The sequence below is a fragment of the Alternaria alternata genome (genome assembly GCF_001642055.1).
Source record: "Alternaria alternata strain SRC1lrK2f unplaced genomic scaffold CC77scaffold_22, whole genome shotgun sequence".
In the NCBI taxonomy this organism is placed as follows: domain Eukaryota; kingdom Fungi; phylum Ascomycota; class Dothideomycetes; order Pleosporales; family Pleosporaceae; genus Alternaria; species Alternaria alternata.
This window is the reverse complement of record NW_017306211.1, coordinates 370,349-387,239: the sequence shown is the minus strand read 5'-3', so window position 1 is coordinate 387,239 and position 16,891 is coordinate 370,349. Positions and strand designations below refer to the sequence as shown.

The window sequence follows — 16,891 nt, the reverse complement described above, 5'->3', positions numbered from 1 at the left end:
CCACGGACGGCATCTCATACAGCGCCACGGACGGCTCGTACGACCACATAGGCAGCGGCTGCCACGGTTCCAAAGGCAGCTCACTGTTCGGCACCCAGGGCAGCTCCCCATACAACCCCAAGGAATGCTCCCCATACGACCCCAAGGTGGAGTACTCCGGATACAACTCGAAGTCGTACGACGGCCACACGGGCAGCGTCTCCCACTCCACCGAGGTCATCATCGTCATAATTGATGGGACTCTGACATTTTGTAAGGAAATGAAGGGGGCAGGAGGTTTGGTGGTGGTCTCGATGTGCTTTGGGTGTCTTTGTGTGTTTTTGCGTTTTTGTGTTTTTACGTTTTTATTTCTTAATTTTGTTTCGAAGAAGTGGTTCCGTAGGCGATGCGGTCTCGTGCTCAGGCGGGATTTAGTGGCACTCTCGTTGGTGTCTCTTTAGATTGTCTTTTCGCGTGAAGTGACGTTCGCAGTTCGTTTCTGGGCAATGAAATCGTTCTTGGGCAGCTGATGCTTGATGTGTCTTTTTGTGACGATATAGATCTGTTTTAAGGCCAAAGACGCTCGAGCAGCCGTTGAAAGAACACTCAAAGCGTTTGTTGTGCTTTCGATTGACGTGTTGACTTGAGAGTTAGTTAGATGACGTATTCCCGGTACCGTGGTCATACATACTTGAGTTGATAGGGCTGATCGAATGTGCATCCGCAAGTGTTGCAGGATAACCCGTGTTTCTTGTCTGTTTTGCTATTCTTGGGGCGTATTGACCGTTCTGGAAGTGGCGAGATTGACGAGAGCCTACTGTTCAAACTGCTTTCTGAGGCAGGGGTGTTATTCGAATATGACTGCTCGTCAAATATTGATGAACCGTTGTCGTCGAGGCTGCTTCCCGAAGTAGCTGGGGTGTTTGTATGAGATTGTTCCTGGGATACAAACGAGTTGTTGCTGTCGTCAAAAGTTGAAGCCGGTATTCCGTTTTCGGGTGTAGTTTTGTTTTGAAGATACGGTGTATGTATCACAGGATTTAGGTCCTTTTCAAAAGCGAAGGGGCTGAAGTAAGAAACAGGAAGTGAATCGTCGCGAGAGAGTCCAAATCTCGAAAATGACGAAGTAGAGGGTGACGAAGGGAAGATTAGAAGAGGTAAAGGCGAAGACTACGTTAGCCTCCGCCTAAGGCTGGCTATGTAGGGTAGCCGCGAGGCCTGACGGGGGGTCCCGCCGTGGGCGTGGTAGTAAGAATTTGTGAGGGTACGATTCGGAAGTGGTATGGAGTTGACTTGTGAGAAGGGTTTTGGTTAAAACTGATTCTTGACAATGGGGTGAGAAGAAGAGACCTTGTACATCGAATGCAAGACTACCTTATATGTCAGAGCTGTATCTGGAGGCATAGAACGGGACAAAGCTAGTCTCAAGCACGGCGCTCACCGCCAGCATGTATCCGCGTGTATATCTCCTAGCGGCTGCAGTCTGACCTATCATCATCAAATGCCTCTACATCTTATTGGACGAAGGCTGCTGGAGGCGTAGAGGAGGCGTAGAGGAGACGTAGAGCGGGGTATCGTTGAGGTCGGAGGTCGGCGAGATGGTGACATGCTAGCCAGAACTCGACGTCAGATTACCTCAAAGTCTCTTGGAAATCAAGTATATCACAGACAGATTTCACAGTTGCAGTCTGACGCCGTTGTGCTTAACAAGTTGTTTTCCTCATGTTTTCTCTCCTTTCAATCTAACGAAGATGCTACACGCCACTAGACATCCATCATCTTCAAGCCATACCTGTTCACATGCATTCCCTTTATCCCCCACATCTGCCAAAGATAATCCAAGTATTACTGCTAGATTTTCCGTTGCAACAACGCAGCACTGTCCCTTCAAAAGCCCCCGCTCCTTTATGCAATATACATATAACTCCAATAACACCAGACGTCCCAAATTCTCCACAAAGAAAGGATTGTAAACCATGGGCTTTCAAAAAAAGATCGCTCCCATATATCCCCTCTTTCACCCCCAACGCACCAGAAAGCGCCAATCCATCGGATCGTTTTATAAAGGAGTGGAAAAAATATGGACAGATGTGAAGGTTGCGTTGATAAGAAAAAACAAGGAATGAGTTGCCGTTATCGTAACCGCAGTGATGCGTGTCGAGTCTTGCGTTTTTGTGTATCGGGGATTTCCGTATATCGTACATGTGTATCTCGTACGTGTGCAGCAAAAGGTGCTTCATTTACCAGATACCGAACTGGTAGGTGAAGTACAGCATCGAACCGAGCGTAGTTCCGGTAGTCAGGAGCATGGTTCCGAGGGTCATTTTCTCGGTTAGGGAGAGCGCGCCGTTGCAGTTGGGGCATGTGTAGCCATCTATCATTCGTTAGCGTTTACTCCTGAATACAAACATCGAACATGGAATCCAAACTTACCCTTGAGCGAAATGTACTCCTGGGGCAAGTACATGCCGAAGGTGAAGCCAGTGAAAGCACCCAGATAACCCGCCCTCGGCGCCGCAGTAGCACTAAGATCAGAGTCGTAGATGAGCAGCTTGTAGTTCTCGGTCAAGAACGGCGCCTGGCCCTCTGGCGTGTTCTTTGTGTTCCAGAGAACTTCAGTCTCGGTGGCGGACATGTTGACGGAGATGGTGTAGGTAGCTTGGTTGGCGGTGCAAGAGGCAAGGACATCGATAGCCGTGGGTGTCACAGAGAGCGAGGTGTAGTTCCATGCGAATGTGACCCAGTCGCCGACCTTGTAGAATTGTGTTCCGGCAAGGGCGTTGGGGGTGACCATTGTGAGGCCTCCGGCGGGTAACCGGGCGTCGAAGCTGGTGGACTTGGAACCCTTTCCAGTTGTCTTGGAGCCGGAGGGCTTCTTTGTGCCGCTTGCTGTTTCCTTTGCAGTGTTGGAAGCGTTGTCTCCGCTGCTGTTGTTGTCGTTGTTGTTATCGTCGTTATTGTTGTTGTCACCGGTTGCGGTCGGTTTTGCGGCGGCGGATGTTCGTGCGGGTTGTGTGCTGGCGGGTGCATCTGAGGAGGCGTTGTCGTTGTTGTCATTGTTGTTGTCTAAATTATTCCATCAGTACTTTGGTCATTCGATCACAAGTTGAATCCACATACTGTTATCCTGACGTCCAAGAAGCACGTTCTTGACATCAGTCAATCCGGAAATGTTGTCGAATGCATGCTTCACGTTCATGGCCTGGGTGACCGACGACATGGCCACGACGGCAGCGAGAATCTGAGACGGCCTCATGTTGTCGAAATGATGCCAACTAAAAGTATTCTTTCAAACTTCAAAGCAATGAAGCCCCGAGTAAAGTGTTCCGGAATAAGGGCTTGTTTCGGCAGGCGAGAAAATCCGCGTGGAATCGAGGGGATTGTGCAACTCGGGTGGGTGTCAACAAGGCGGAACGGGAGCAGTAGAGCGAGAGGCGACGCGACACGTAGATTACGCAAGCAAGGTATTACAAACACTCCTCCGTCCGATAAAACGAGCGACTGGCGGAAGGGCGAGAGGGAGAAGAGGCGTGAATTCGAGGCAGCGATAAAGCGATTGATGGTTTTGCTCAACGGCGGATGCGAAAGGAGAGCTGGGCTGGCTGGATAGGGTGGTCGGTGGTCTCAGCGTAGTTACGAGCCCAGCGGCGAATGGGCAGACCAGGGGCTGGGACTAGCGCTAGGGCAATGCAACCCTAAATATAACATTCTAGCTCCGCAACAGATTATTCTTCCGAGCGTTGAATCAATGCGCTCTTCGTATTCTGCCTCGTCCTATTACCCAAGACTTTTCTCGTACTTTCTCCATAATCATGTGCTCTTTTTGAGCTTCTGCAGACCCTCCATCATGGGCTTGCGTGTCCTTTCATGCAGTATTCGATAGCGCATTTCGGCACGCGAGAACGATTTTGGTTTCCCGAGGGATGGCGATCATCGACTTTGTTATAGCCAGTCACGTCAGCCCTCACGCCAGCCTCCTGCAAGCCCACTACAAAAACCACATCACATCACCTTGAGCATCAGCATCGCACTTCTATTAAGCATGACCGAGTATCTCCCTTGAACTCAGTCGGTCCGGTCATTTCTCAGTGAAACTGCTGACGGACAAGACTGGCCAGGGTCCCCTCTGCGGATCGAGCCTCATCAGCAAGGGTCCAATAAAGGAGATCTGTGGGTAGACCGGACGTGCGCAGATCAACGACGTCAATGGACCGTTGGTCGCCATGTGAGGGCAGAGGAGAGATGTTCACATCTCAATCAACGTAGGAAAAGTCGTTGAGGCATGAGATGGAATTCATTGGCAACCGCGACTTTGCACAGCCGCGAATTTCAGCCTTTAGCTGCAGCCTTCTGCACTTTACGCGCTGCACGCATTGCTTCGCCACACCACATGCTGTCTTATAGAGACTGTGCTGCCATCAGATGTGCTCTGTTTATATATACAACATTGTCTTGATATACCACAAATTGACAGGTTTCGTGAGGCGCCACCAAACGACAACAGGTGCGGTACGATGACTACACAAGACCCAAACAATGTCGGTTGGGTCAGCGAGCCAGTAACGCGCGGCACATCATCACTATTGTATACTTGCATATCGACGACCATCATATGCACTTGGAGTGCACTCCATTTGGATATGCCTGTGGAAGGCTTATCGGCTGGTCGTTTGCTTTTCTACAAGATCGTTATATTTGTACTGGCAATCATCGCGCCTGAATGGTTCGTTGCATGCGCTGTCAGCGAATGGTTTGGTGTCCACAGAGTAAGCAGAATGATAACCAATATCTTGCCGGTACGTACCTAACTCTGTTACATCGGCGTTGCATGTTGTTAACAACCATTTTCTGAGATTCGATGCCAAAGCGAAGTAGCTAACTGGGCCTGTTAGGACGAGCGCGAATGGTCGCATGCGTTCAGTCACCTCATATTGATGCATGGTGTCAAGCTCCGGTTATCGACAGCACCGGACGCCCCTGAAGCGATCCTACCCGCTCCCCGTATGATCAGATTCATCGAGCAAGGCTGGATCGAATGCGAAGAATTCTCAATCGCAGCTGTACAAGATAAAAGTAAAGCCAACGCCTTCAACAAAGCCGTGGCCTCGATCCAAATATTCTGGTTCTTTTCCCAACTTCTCGGCAGGCTTACATCCGCCATAGTGGTTTCTCCGTTGGAGTGGTTCACGCTGGCATATGTTATATGTGCTTTCTCCGTGTACGGATTCTGGTGGCATAAACCCTTCGATGTCCAGACACCGTTCTTAATATACCCTGATCCGTCACTGTCTGCAGAACAAACGCTTAAGCTCGAACGTTCTCTCCCGGAGTGTTCCACAAACAGGCGCACGTGGGAACCTATATTCTATCTACTGGGTTTGAGGCCAGGAGAAGATTACGATACAATGAAGACATGTGACAGGGGGTGGATACATCAGACTTCGACGGACACATTAGCATACATAGCTTTAGCGATGTCCACGGTATTTTTCGGGTCTTGTCATCTGTTTGGATGGAATTACCCATTTCCGACTCCTCTTGAAACATACTTATGGAGATCTGCCAGCATATCCTGTGTGTGTGTTCCCTTGGTCATACTGTTCCTACTCACATGGCATGTTCCATCTGCGGGAGTGTGGAAGAGACTTTCAGATGGCACACTTGTGATATCAACTCTTCTATATGTTTCTGTACGCTTGTTCTTGCTCTTCGAAGTCTTCTTCGCGTTACGATCCGCACCCCCAGAGATATACAAAGCAGTACCATGGGCTCAATACATCCCTCACATCTAGAAACGAATAGTCATAGTTATCGAAATTTATTACATCTAAAGGGTATCCGCATATATCCAACATCTCCTATATGAAGCCAATCATGAAAAAAAAAGTCTAAAGAAAGCCGAGAAAGAGAGGGAGAAAAGGACCGCTTAAATCAACTTTTTGTCTCCCAGTCTCATATCCATCACCTCCGCCCCTCCCACCACGCCTTATCCTTCTCCCTCCGATGCGGCATACTCTCTCTAATATCCGTCTCCCGATCACTCGCAAACTCGACACTGCGCGCCCTACTCCTACTCCTCGGCCTCTCCGCCCTATCCACGCCCGTCTTACTCCGTCTGGGCAACGGCCCGCGATCCTCTGCCGGAAACGTACTCCTGGGGGAAAACGTATCTCTCCTGCCTTTCCTGGACGTCGGACTAGCCAAGCCACCAGCCTTGCTGTTGCTAAAATCCGCGCTTAGAGGCCGTGCAGTCTTTCGTTTCGATCGCGTCGAGGTGGTGGCAGGGGGTTTCTTGATGTAATCATATGTTGCGGGATCGCGCTTCGCCAGTTCCCTTTCCAGTCTCCAGAGTGGGGCTTCGGGTAGTACTTTGACAGCCATGGTGTCTCTCCACTTGATTTTCCAGTAGACTTCTGCGTCGCCGGCGCGGGAGTTGTTGGCGCCGTAGTCGACGACCAATTTGTAGCTGTCAGTTAGGGCGCGGGCTTCGTAGAGGCCACGGTCTTGGATGCCAGGGCCTTCTAGGCGGTAGCGCGTGCGAACTGAGGGATGGATGTACTCGTTTGTTTGGCGGAGAGGGCGGTCTGTTGCACGGCCTGAGAAGGGGTCTACCGAGGTGTATTGACCTGGTTTGCGTTGCTATCATGAATTAGCACATTTGCTCATGCCTACTTCTCAGCAAGGAAAGACATACTGTACTGCCACCCAACGCAAAAGCGCCCTTTAGCTCGTTGTAGATCTTTCCAAAACTCCACGGTCTGATCGCGCCTTCTTCTTTCTTGTAGTACTTTTCATTCAGATCATCTTGTTCGAATAGGTATTCAGATCGCAAGTCCAGGAATGGTTCAAGTTGACTCATCATCCACGCAAGACTGATATTCGCGATTTGCATGTCATCGTAACCGCCGCCGACATTCGCATGCGCACCAGGGAACCATACTTGGCGGAGCGTTGTACGGTTTCCCTCAGGCTTCTCCCAAACAGCAGGTGAGAATGATGCCCGGTTCTCATCCAAAGCGAGAGCTTGGAATGCGTTTTCAATGCAGTTGGAGAGTTTGGTGTCGTAGAAAGTTGTCGCCTTTGACTGCTTCATTTGAAGACCCAGACGTTGCAGCTTGCCGATCCGCGGTATGCCGAGACTGCCAACCGTATCCCACACCGCTATGCATTTGATTGGAATATCGAGCCTGGTCAGTCCCCTGCGCTCCAGTTCTTCTGCGTATCGCGGGTCATCTGCACTTGGTTTCCGGGGAAAGGGCACGTCCTCGTGCTTTGGGCGATAGTCGGGGTTCCGCCGATTTTGAACATCCTCATACACTTCTGGTAGGGTATTCAAACCCTTCTTTGTGAGGAGACCAATCTCTCCAATCAAGCCTCCAATGCTACGCGCAGTGAATGCGCCTCTTGAGAAGCCTAGCAAGAAAATCTCGTCTCCTGGGTGATAGTTGTTGGCAAGGAAGGAGTACGCCTCTCGGACATCGTCACCGAGGCCCTTGCCTGTGGCGCCCCCAACTAAACGAGACAGTTTTCCGCCTTCCGTCCCAAGTCCTTGAGAGTAGTTGACAATCTGCTGAATACCATCCTGACTAACTGCCTTGATAGCTCTTGATATCCGGGTAATGTTGCTTGGGATGGAAAGAGTCCCGTTCTTGGTTCCATCATCCGAGTTTAGCCAAGTTCCGTCGCATGCAACAATCAACCTCTTGAACATCCCCCTTCCACCACTGAGTCCTGGTGCATCGACCATGGGTTCGCGCATGCTACGCACGCTTCTGCTTCTTGCGCGGGGCCGTTCTACTGGTACATCAATAATGAGCGGTGATTTAGCCCCACTTCGCGGAACGTCCACAACGATGGGCGCTGGTGTTAAAGGCGCTCTGGTGCTGGGCGCCCGACTTCTGCTCCGCGCTCGCGACAGTGCCACAGACATTCTTTTCTTGAGATTCTTTGCTCTTTCTTGATGTGCCTTTGAAAAGGGCAATTGTTGTCGTGGAGCGGACGCAGCCCAAGTCCAAGGGGAATTAGAGCGAGCTACGTCAATATGGTTGAGCTTTTTGCGCCCGCGGCGAGATTTGGTGACTGGCAATGCGGCTAACCGGGTTGTCGTTTATCCACGTGTCGACTATCCACTCTGCTGGTGTTGTGTTGCTGGCAGCCTTGGTGTTATGTCCGCGAATGGCCTGTCGTATACCGTTGGGAAGACACCGGAACAACGCGCTTCGTCTGCTAACTGTCGCAACTCTGTTGGGCAGATGGATGCGACGGTCGCGAATCCCCAGCCTCCGCTATTCACAGTTTCCAGCTCTTCCGTGTTCCAACTCTTCAGACCTGATGGGCGGGAGTAAGCGAGGCAGCCGATAACCTCATCAGCCTCGGGAACCTGCAGCAAGCACTTTGACGCAGGGCACGAGAAATCGCGAAACGGAGGGGGTCGGATGGTCAATATGATGGGAAAGGAAATGGGGCGGACGTGTCGCGCAGCGCACAGCGCACTCTTACGTCGAGTGGTTGGGCGTCGGCTTCAAAGCTTTGCTGTAGGCTGGGGGTGCCCAAGTCATTGGACTCGCTTACCCAGCCTCTTGTCTGCGAACATGCGATTACCCCTCGGGATTGTTGATTATTACCAGGCTGATGAGAGTATAACTGTAGTTGTGCAAAGATTCAGTCAATTTTACCCCGCTGGTGCCCAAGTGTGCGCGTGTTGCGTCCAAAGTGAGGCTGTTCTCCAGCACATCGAGCTCGACCGCAACTTCTTCAACAACGCAGCGCCAAGCTCGAGCTCACTTCCTTTCTGAGACTAGGATGCGCTGCATCGCATGGAGCCGCATTGGGCGCAGGTAGCCCTGCCGGTGAAGGCCCAATTTTCCATACTGTTATGCGTTAGGTGCATGCCAGGTGTAGACTTAGGTGCAGGAAGCGTGCGAGTCGGGCGGTGAGGGAAAAGGTACGTGGTGGTAAGGGACACCCGGCCCACCAGCAATGGTCGGCAACATCGAGATTGCCGAAATCACGGACATTTTCCGAGCTTGTTTTGATGCAAACGTAAATTGTTTTGGAGGGGATATCAACTGTTTTTCAATTTCAAGAACTTTTATCTAGTAGTTCCGTTTCCTTTCAGTTCATTCTTCGTCGCTTTCTACGCGACGCAACATTCTGGTAAATGTTGACCAACCCCTAGTCGCAGATGCGCGCGCAATCATGCGCCGAGTAACAATCCAGCGCCTGATCCCTTGGCTGGTAATCGCACAACTACACTCTACAGTTATCGTACAGAATTCCTTCCTAGACACCCATGATCTCAAGAACTCCATGCGATAAACCAACATCCCTAGAGTGTAAAGTGCAGCGCGAGCGGCAAAATGGAATCCATCTAGGACATACGCTATGACGAAACGACAAGAGGAGAGAATACAATAGATAGAGGAGGAATAGATGAGAGACGTGCCCCAGGAGAATCGTAAATGTCATAGACGCAGAGAAATAGTGAGAAAGAGACGGGCGGCTTAGTAGCCGCCGAAAAGATCATCAAGCTCGTCAAGATCGATAAGCTCCGGGCTCTTCATGATCCAGTCGTCGTCGAGCTCAAGTTTTACCGATTTGCGCTTGAGCGACGGTGGAGGCATTTCGATGTGGAGGACCGGTTTCATCGCAGGGCTGCTCTGGAACGTCATAAGATGGTCCATTTGACCAAAGAGTGCTGCAGCCGCCTCAGAGTCCTTGAGCGCGGCGCTTTCTACGGTCTCCTCGACGGAAACGGCGACTTCTTCCATCTTGACATCGCTATGTTGTGTTGACTCGGCGGATACGCTAGCAGATCGCTCGCGCTCGGCCTCCTGGCTCATGCGGCGTTGTTGGAGAAACGAGGCAGTCTGGGTGAACTCGCGCTCGTCCTTTTCTAAAGGCGGCGATTGAGCCCGGCGGTTGTGCGAGATGTTTGCAGTCGTGGGTGGATGGCTCTGGTTGGAGAAGGGATCGCTGTTGACGCTGTCGTAGTCAGACAGGTCTAATTCTGGCGACGGCGACATGCGATCTCTTGACCTCGCATCCATGTCTTCCTCTTCCGAGGTTGCAGACGAGAGCGATGGGGTGACGATGCGTGGTGCGATGGCGGTGGCACTTCCGTCGGCTGGGATAGGTTGATGCGGGCAGGTGGAGAGGAAGTAGTAGACACGCTTGGGGTGAGTACCAACGAGCTTCTTGTCGAGCGGACATCTCGACAGAGCTGTCCAATTGCGCTTCAAGTAGGTGGCTAAGCGTGACGAGATGATGGCAGCTGGGTTCGCGGAGCTAGAGTACGTCAGCATGAGTGACTACGAAACTAGTGACGGAGCTTGGATGCTTGGAAGTTTGGTACATACCTCTCAACGATTGGAATAATGGGCGACAGAACGAGGGCGAGTTCTTTTAGCAGGTGGGGACGGTTGCCTGTCTTCTGGAGCTGTTCGATAACGCCAACCACGATTTCGTCGTCGATGCCTTGGGTGTCAATCTTTGTCGTCCCAGACTCGCCGCCTGGCGAAGGTGGCGGGGTGTCTGCCACCCGGCCTGAGCTTTTGGGTCGCTGCTCATCCAAGCGCAGTGACGAGGGGCGCGGTGGTGATGGTGGCACCGACGAGAGTGAGCCGGAATGTGAGCGTTTCTGTTTCTTTGCGGCGTGCTGACCGTCGCTTGTCGAAGGCGGTGAGCGCGCAGGTCGCGGTGCTCCTGGCAGCTGTATGCCGAGTGACGGCAGCGACAGCGATTTCCGGCGGGTGTTGTAGGGCATTTTGAGGGAAGCGACGCAGTCGCAAACGTCGCTCAAGTGGAGAGGAAGGAAGGAGAGAGTCTTCCAAGGGAGAAGTAAATTATTGACGCTGGCAGAGGGTGTGCAGCCAAAAGTGTTTTGCTACTGGGAGAATGCCAGGGTCGTCGATTGGTCCGGTAGGAATGCAATGCAGCCTATACCACCAACGCTGCCGCCGAGTATGCAAGGTAGCGTGCGACGCTTAGATATCTGCACTGCAGCTGATGGCGTCGAGAAGGGCGCCCGATTACTCTGAGAGGGATGTTTGATGGTGTTGAACGTTGAGTGGCACCCGTCCTTTGTCGCGAATACGCGGCTCGCCTCCTGAAGGCAGTGAATACGTAACTCGGCGAAGGCGACTGGTTGCCTCAAGTTCGACCCAATAACTATTGCAACACAATTAAGTGCAGCTGCAACACCACGGTAATCAGGAATCAGAAACAGTGAGAAGCAAGAGTAAACGGAATGGGACAGGACAGTTGATGTCGGGCCCTGATGTAGTTCGAGGGGTGGTGAAGAAGAGGGGATGCGATGAGGGAAAGAACGGAGGCGTAGTGGAGCACACAGTGAAGAAGGAGCGACTAGGCTCCGGTAAGAGACCGTGCGTCTAGTAGGGTGAATGTATCCAGGGATCGCCTCTTTGGTTATGACAGCATACTACTTTTAGAGCCCGTTTTTGCTTTGTTGGCCAGGGGCTAGAGCCTAACGCTCCTATCAAGATGCCGTGGTTACCTGCATGTACCACGCGGTAAAGTCATCTAAAGTAGATACTCGCCGGACGCTTTTCAGAACATGGCTTCTCGCCTGCCTGCTCCAACGTCTTGTACAGGCTTCGCTATCCTGCCCAATCCCGTCAGCCTGGGAATCTCGGCTGTCTGTGTCTTGCACCTCTGCCCGTGTCAAGCTCCGGGCATTGGATGGTCTCAGCTGAGCCTGGAACAGTGAACACCGCACTTGGATCTCTATACATGCTGCCCCGAGCGCGCAACAAGTGGCACATGCTAGACGTTGCTGGTAAGGATGCTTCCTTGCCGATAAACCTCCGCCAACGATACGAACGTCTCTGGCCCTGAGACGGCTTTCCCGCAAGTGACCTCATGCTCAACACGTCTCGTTGGAGCCTCGCGCATCCTTCGCATCTGCAATTGGGCGGGTCGTCACAGTTGTCCCGCAAGCTGACCGCCATAATATCTTCCGTCCCCCAAGCAGTCAAACGGCCACGATGCGAGTGGACGGGCGCTTTCCATGATCTGATGCAGCGTGCATATCATATTGTTCCAGAGCGGAGACATCCCTGTTCTGAGGTTTCGCCTAGCATACAAAGTGGATTTAGCCTCAACGCTGCAACCAGGATGCCCCAGGGCGGTGAGCACACTTTTCTCGAATTTTTCTTTAACGGAAGTTTTCCCACTGGCATGCGGCCAACCCTCGGCAACGTTAATACGCGAACGACAAAAAGCGTTCTCACGAGATGTGGCTTCATTCTTCTTTGTGCGTTGCTGATAACATGTCACGATGCACGGAAAAAGCACAATGGATGATGCTGCCGAGCTGGATCTTCTGGCACATCGGTTTCAGCAGCCTCCACTCCGCATTGCGACCACACCCCCAAACATTGCGCACGCGAGTTGCCATCACTTCCGATGGCTGTGCAGGGATCGCGCATATGTCTTTCCCCGATGGGGACAGGCGCATAGAACCAGGTCCGGTCTGCATGTGCAGCACAGCGTCACCTTTTGTGGGGAACTGGAAGGTATGGCGCCGCACTTGTCCAGTGGGCAAACAGATTTACGGATGCGCTACGTATCTTCCCCAGACGAAGTGTGGACTGGATGAGGAAGTTGGCAAGTCGTGAAAGACGGTGAAGATGCATGTTTGTTTGCTTGTTCCCACACTCAACGACATGTTTGTAGATGACATGCATCTTTATCTGACTCGGCAAGTTGAATGCTGTGCATGATGATTACGACCGCCACTGATGCGTGAGCCCAACGTGCTCGACGGTATGAGATGCCAGATCCCAGGCACACATGCAAAAACATGGCAGGCCCAGATGATAAGACAGAACAAAGTTCGGGCAAGCGATGTCGCGTTCCAGAGTGCCGTGACGCGATTTCTCTAAATGCCCATGATCCCGACTGCAGATCTCGCTTGACCTTCTGTTGGCTCCCAGGTTACGATGGTCGCGATCTGGGAATTGCCGCTTTGAGCCTTTCCCCTCCATCGCCAATATGCGTAAAGTTGACGTCGTTTCAACAAAACTAGGTCTACTCGTACAACGCCGCAACTTGGGGTAGTGAGAGTTTAACTCGCGTTATCTATAATAGCGGCAAACCTCCACAATCTCGATGTTCTCGATGGTGGTGAATGTGGGGGAGGCGATACGGTGAGTTATCATCTCCACAGCGACCACCATGGCTTCTGTGTAACCGGGGATCCGGCTGGTGCAGCAAGCGGCTGCTCACCTGAGGTGGTGGTCTCGGCCAATCTTTGCCGCATGCCCTTCCTCGGCCTCAACTGCAACCACCAGGTCGTGCCGAAATTGTAGCGTTTTATGTCAACGACTTCCAGCCCACTTTCTTCGACAATCTTGCCGATGTCTTTGTTCCACCAGCAGCCGTGTTCGTCCGCATGAGCGGGAGCTGTCTTGTCCAACATACTGTTGAGCCACTCGTAGTGCGACTTACCGTGCTCTAGAAGTAGGATCTGGCCGTTCTCGTTGGTCGACGCCTCTAGGTTCTGGAGCAGCTTCACGGGCTCATGCGTAGAGCACAGTCCCATGGTTTGTATCACTGTGTCGTATCCGTCTTGGGCACCATATGGCGGCGTTATGGGGTCTGTGGCAGACTGTTGCTTGAAGAAGACACGGCTAAAGTATTCCTTGTGCGTGTCGTTCCACTTCCGCTTTGCAACTGCCAACATGGGCCCGCTTGAGTCGAGCAGCGTCACTGTCGCGCATTGCTTGGTCTTGTAGTAAGGTATGTTCCTACCAGTACCAACAGCCACCTCCAACACATGCCCCTTGGCCATGGAAGTAAGCTTCTTGCGCTTCCTGGTCAAAAAGAGTAGCGTCTCAGACGTGTCAACCTTCTCGTCATAGCCCTCGGCCTCTTTGTCGAATCGGTCTGAGAGATCTTCTGGCAAGTCCTTCAAGTCGCTATCCTGTGTCAACGACGTGTAGAGCATCGTCGCGTATGTGCCCATTCCGAATGCGATCATGCCGACGCCGAACATTGGCCATTGTCTCCATCTTCGTAGTTTTGCCTGATGATGTGCCGACCTCAGTTCCTCATCCGACAAGCGCTGCAGATCCGACAGCGTCGGACGTGCTGCCCATACTCGCTTCAATGCTTGCTCAGGTGTTTGGTTGGCGGGGGCTCGAAGTGGTAGGTCGTTATCGTGCTGCGCTCGTTGTATGCGTCTGTGTAGTGGTATAGCGGGCTTTGTGGGTATCGCAGGTTTTGCAGGAAACGACTTTGGAGGCTTCGGGAGCTTTGCCATGGCGATGCAAGCAGACACAGAATACCCGAGGAACGAGTGACTGTGAGACGCAATGGGTGAAGCCGTCGAGCAACAATGAAAGTCTCAAATCTTTCGATGCGCCGACCCAATCGCTCGGTAGCGTCAAAGCTTCCCTGCCGCCACGAGGTTATCAACCGTGCCCAGCCGACGCACGCCCTTCAGACAACGATATCGGCCCACCAGCGGCACTTGCACGCCGTTCGCGCTCATGTAGGTTGACTTTTCTTCATGTCTTTCCTTTCTTTTGCGCAGTTGTCGCATTTCTATACGTCTTGACTTTGCGCGCAATGGCTTCTTCTGCATCCCCCGAGATACCCTCATCCATCTTGATCGTCGGCAGCGGCGCATTTGGACTTTCCACTGCCTATTCATTATGTCAAAACCCGCGGTACAAGGACACCTCGATTACTATCATAGACCGTCAGCCTTTTCCTACGCCTGATGGCTCGAGTGTAAGTAGAGCATCTAATCTACTCTGTTTCAACACCTTGCTCTAGAGCAACACATTCGCCAGTGGAGTCAACCTGTTCAACCAAAATCAAACGCTTAAGCAAAAGCATACAGATTGACACTTCACGAATCATCCGTCCTGATTATGCTGCCGCACGCTACACCCGTCTCGCAACCATCGCGCAAAACCGCTGGCGAACCGACTTTGCGACCGAACACTACCATGAGGTCGGCCTATGTGTGACAGCTTGGGGTCCGGAGCAGAAGTACGTTTCCGGATCACTCGCAAACGTCCGCGCGATCGGAACAGACAAAGTAGAAGTGCTGAACTCGCCGGAGGACATACAAAAAGCATGTGGTCTGGAAGGCAAAGACCCATGGGGCAACGGTAGCACCGGATACGTGAATTGGAGTTCAGGCTGGGCAGACGCAGAGGGCGCGATGATGTGGCTGAGGGAGAAGGTCGAGAAGCTGAACAGGGTGAAGTTCGTCACAAAGGCCGTGAAGAAGCTGTTGATTGATCACAAAACCAACACCGTCTCCGGCGTGCGATTTGACGACTCGAGCGAACTCAAGGCGGATCTGACGATGCTGGCGGCAGGCGCATGGACGGCGTCGCTCATCGATCTCCGAGGCATCTGCAAAGCGACTGGGCAGGCTCTGTGCTACATGCCCATCTCCAAGGAGGAGGAAGCGAAGATGTCTACGCGGCCAACTATCCTGAACCTCTCCCATGGCTTGTTCATGATTCCGCCTTCCAAGCGCCTCCTCAAAGTCGCGCGTCACGGCCACGGCTACCTCAACCCGACCACTATCCCACATCCGGAGTCAGAGGACCCCAACGAGACAATCACCATCTCCCTACCATACACACACGTCGACGATCCGTCACAGGCAGTCCCAATCGAGGGCCAACGCCAATGCCGAGACTTCCTCGCAGCCATACACCCTTCCCTCGCCGCATCCTCGCGACCATTCACCAAATCAAAGATTTGCTGGTACACCGATACTAGGGATGGCGACTTTTTGATCTCGTACCATCCCAAGTACAAGGGGCTGTTTTTGGCGACGGGTGGCTCGGGACATGGCTTCAAGTTTTTGCCTGTTATTGGCGATAGTATTGTGGAGTGTATAGAAGGCAGAACACCGGATGACTTCAAGGGTCGATGGGAATGGCCGGCTGAGCGTGTACCGGAAGAACAGTGGGCTGGTGATGGAAGTCGTGGCGGGCCTGTTGGTATGATTTTGGAAGAGGAGATGGCGAAGAGTAGAGGGAAGTTGTAATCGTCCGCGCGCCAAGGCACTTCGTGTTGATATAAATATCTTGAGCTCGGGTTCTTTACTCTCTTCTTTACATCCCAAACCATTCCTTTGTTCTCAAAAAACGACGTGGTCGACTTTTAATGTCTGGGGAGTGTGTCGCTTCCGTCAAAAGGCTAGACATAAACGGGTCATGGAAACTCCACGCCATGCTTTTTACTTTCCAAGGGTCATTGCCTATTCCACATGTACTCCTCCTTGGAAAAACTTTGTACAGGTTCAAATTCGGGCATTCCTCGTCGATCATCATCTTGGTTCAAAAAATTGCAGCGAAGAGGAGCATATTGTTCTCTTGTTGCCACCAGAATTACAACAAACTATGTGCGACAACCAAAAAGCGCAAATCTCTGTGGTCATGAGCAGTGCTGTGTCCACGAAGTCAACTTCCGCGCATCTTCGTATCAGTATAAATATCATCTGCTCACACTCCCTATACCTCCTGCACACCAAGACCCAATCCTTCTTTCCAAAACATGAGTTGACCGACTCATGGTCGTGGCGCGGTCGCGCTCGTCCCAAAAAAACCTAAACAGTGACCTGATGAGGCCACAGAAAGCCAAGTCATCTATTGCCAAATATGGTCCGGAATTTGGGTATGTCTTCGTCCTCGAAAAGACCGCAGACCACATCAAAGCCCAGTGTTTCCCGTTGGTCATGTTCTCCGACATAGGCAACAGATGGAAAGAATGTCTTTTCCCTATTGTTACCAAAATCACTACACGCAAGATCATGACCAAAACGAGAGAGTTAATCGATCATGGATGCTGCTTCTGCCAATGCAGCGTTCCTAGCATGTTTCTATGCATATAAATGCCTATCTCTCACAACTTGGATACT

At 52.0% G+C, this 16,891-nt stretch overlaps 6 protein-coding genes across 6 annotated transcripts; 2 read left to right on the top strand and 4 right to left on the bottom strand.

Moving 5' to 3' along the window:
- Positions 1–2,219: 2,219 nt before the first annotated feature.
- Positions 2,220–3,235, bottom strand: CC77DRAFT_1012462 (hypothetical protein; the record flags this gene model as incomplete). Its single annotated transcript, XM_018523768.1, has 3 exons — positions 2,220–2,353; positions 2,413–3,045; positions 3,100–3,235. 3 exons carry the CDS (start codon positions 3,233–3,235, stop codon positions 2,220–2,222), a joined length of 903 nt encoding a protein of 300 aa, XP_018381714.1.
- Positions 3,236–4,654: 1,419 nt separating this feature from the next.
- CC77DRAFT_1024174 (hypothetical protein) lies at positions 4,655–5,835 on the top strand. The gene has a single exon (XM_018525821.1). It carries the CDS (start codon positions 4,914–4,916, stop codon positions 5,769–5,771), a length of 858 nt encoding a protein of 285 aa, XP_018381713.1. The 5' UTR covers positions 4,655–4,913; the 3' UTR covers positions 5,772–5,835.
- Positions 5,836–5,855: 20 nt separating this feature from the next.
- Positions 5,856–8,161, bottom strand: CC77DRAFT_399927 (hypothetical protein). The gene is made up of 2 exons (XM_018531532.1): positions 6,674–8,161; positions 5,856–6,618 (listed from the first exon to the last, which is right to left on the bottom strand). Exons 1-2 carry the CDS (start codon positions 7,907–7,909, stop codon positions 5,941–5,943), a joined length of 1,914 nt encoding a protein of 637 aa, XP_018381712.1. The 5' UTR covers positions 7,910–8,161; the 3' UTR covers positions 5,856–5,940.
- Positions 8,162–9,482: 1,321 nt separating this feature from the next.
- CC77DRAFT_944682 (hypothetical protein) lies at positions 9,483–10,744 on the bottom strand (the record flags this gene model as incomplete). The annotated part of the gene is made up of 2 exons (XM_018534976.1): positions 9,483–10,266; positions 10,338–10,744. 2 exons carry the CDS (start codon positions 10,742–10,744, stop codon positions 9,483–9,485), a joined length of 1,191 nt encoding a protein of 396 aa, XP_018381711.1.
- Positions 10,745–13,071: 2,327 nt separating this feature from the next.
- CC77DRAFT_399920 (S-adenosyl-L-methionine-dependent methyltransferase) lies at positions 13,072–14,364 on the bottom strand. The gene has a single exon (XM_018531531.1). It carries the CDS (start codon positions 14,261–14,263, stop codon positions 13,157–13,159), a length of 1,107 nt encoding a protein of 368 aa, XP_018381710.1. The 5' UTR covers positions 14,264–14,364; the 3' UTR covers positions 13,072–13,156.
- A 97-nt stretch (positions 14,365–14,461) lies between these two features.
- CC77DRAFT_1024170 (sarcosine oxidase) lies at positions 14,462–16,335 on the top strand. Its single transcript, XM_018525820.1, has 2 exons — positions 14,462–14,736; positions 14,849–16,335. Exons 1-2 carry the CDS (start codon positions 14,572–14,574, stop codon positions 16,016–16,018), a joined length of 1,335 nt encoding a protein of 444 aa, XP_018381709.1. The 5' UTR covers positions 14,462–14,571; the 3' UTR covers positions 16,019–16,335.
- Positions 16,336–16,891: the final 556 nt, after the last annotated feature.

Excerpts from the sequence above, each read along its gene's own strand:
- CC77DRAFT_1024174 (XM_018525821.1), top strand. The coding sequence starts at position 4,914 with ATGCATGGTGTCAAGCTCCGGTTATCGACAGCACCGGACGCCCCTGAA.
- CC77DRAFT_399927 (XM_018531532.1), bottom strand. The coding sequence starts at position 7,909 with ATGTCTGTGGCACTGTCGCGAGCGCGGAGCAGAAGTCGGGCGCCCAGC. Across the intron at positions 6,619-6,673 it reads TTGCGTTGGGTGGCAGTACA|CAACGCAAACCAGGTCAATA; the intron begins GTATGTCTTTCC and ends AATTCATGATAG.
- CC77DRAFT_399920 (XM_018531531.1), bottom strand. The coding sequence starts at position 14,263 with ATGGCAAAGCTCCCGAAGCCTCCAAAGTCGTTTCCTGCAAAACCTGCG.
- CC77DRAFT_1024170 (XM_018525820.1), top strand. The coding sequence starts at position 14,572 with ATGGCTTCTTCTGCATCCCCCGAGATACCCTCATCCATCTTGATCGTC. Across the intron at positions 14,737-14,848 it reads CTACGCCTGATGGCTCGAGT|ATTGACACTTCACGAATCAT; the intron begins GTAAGTAGAGCA and ends AAAAGCATACAG.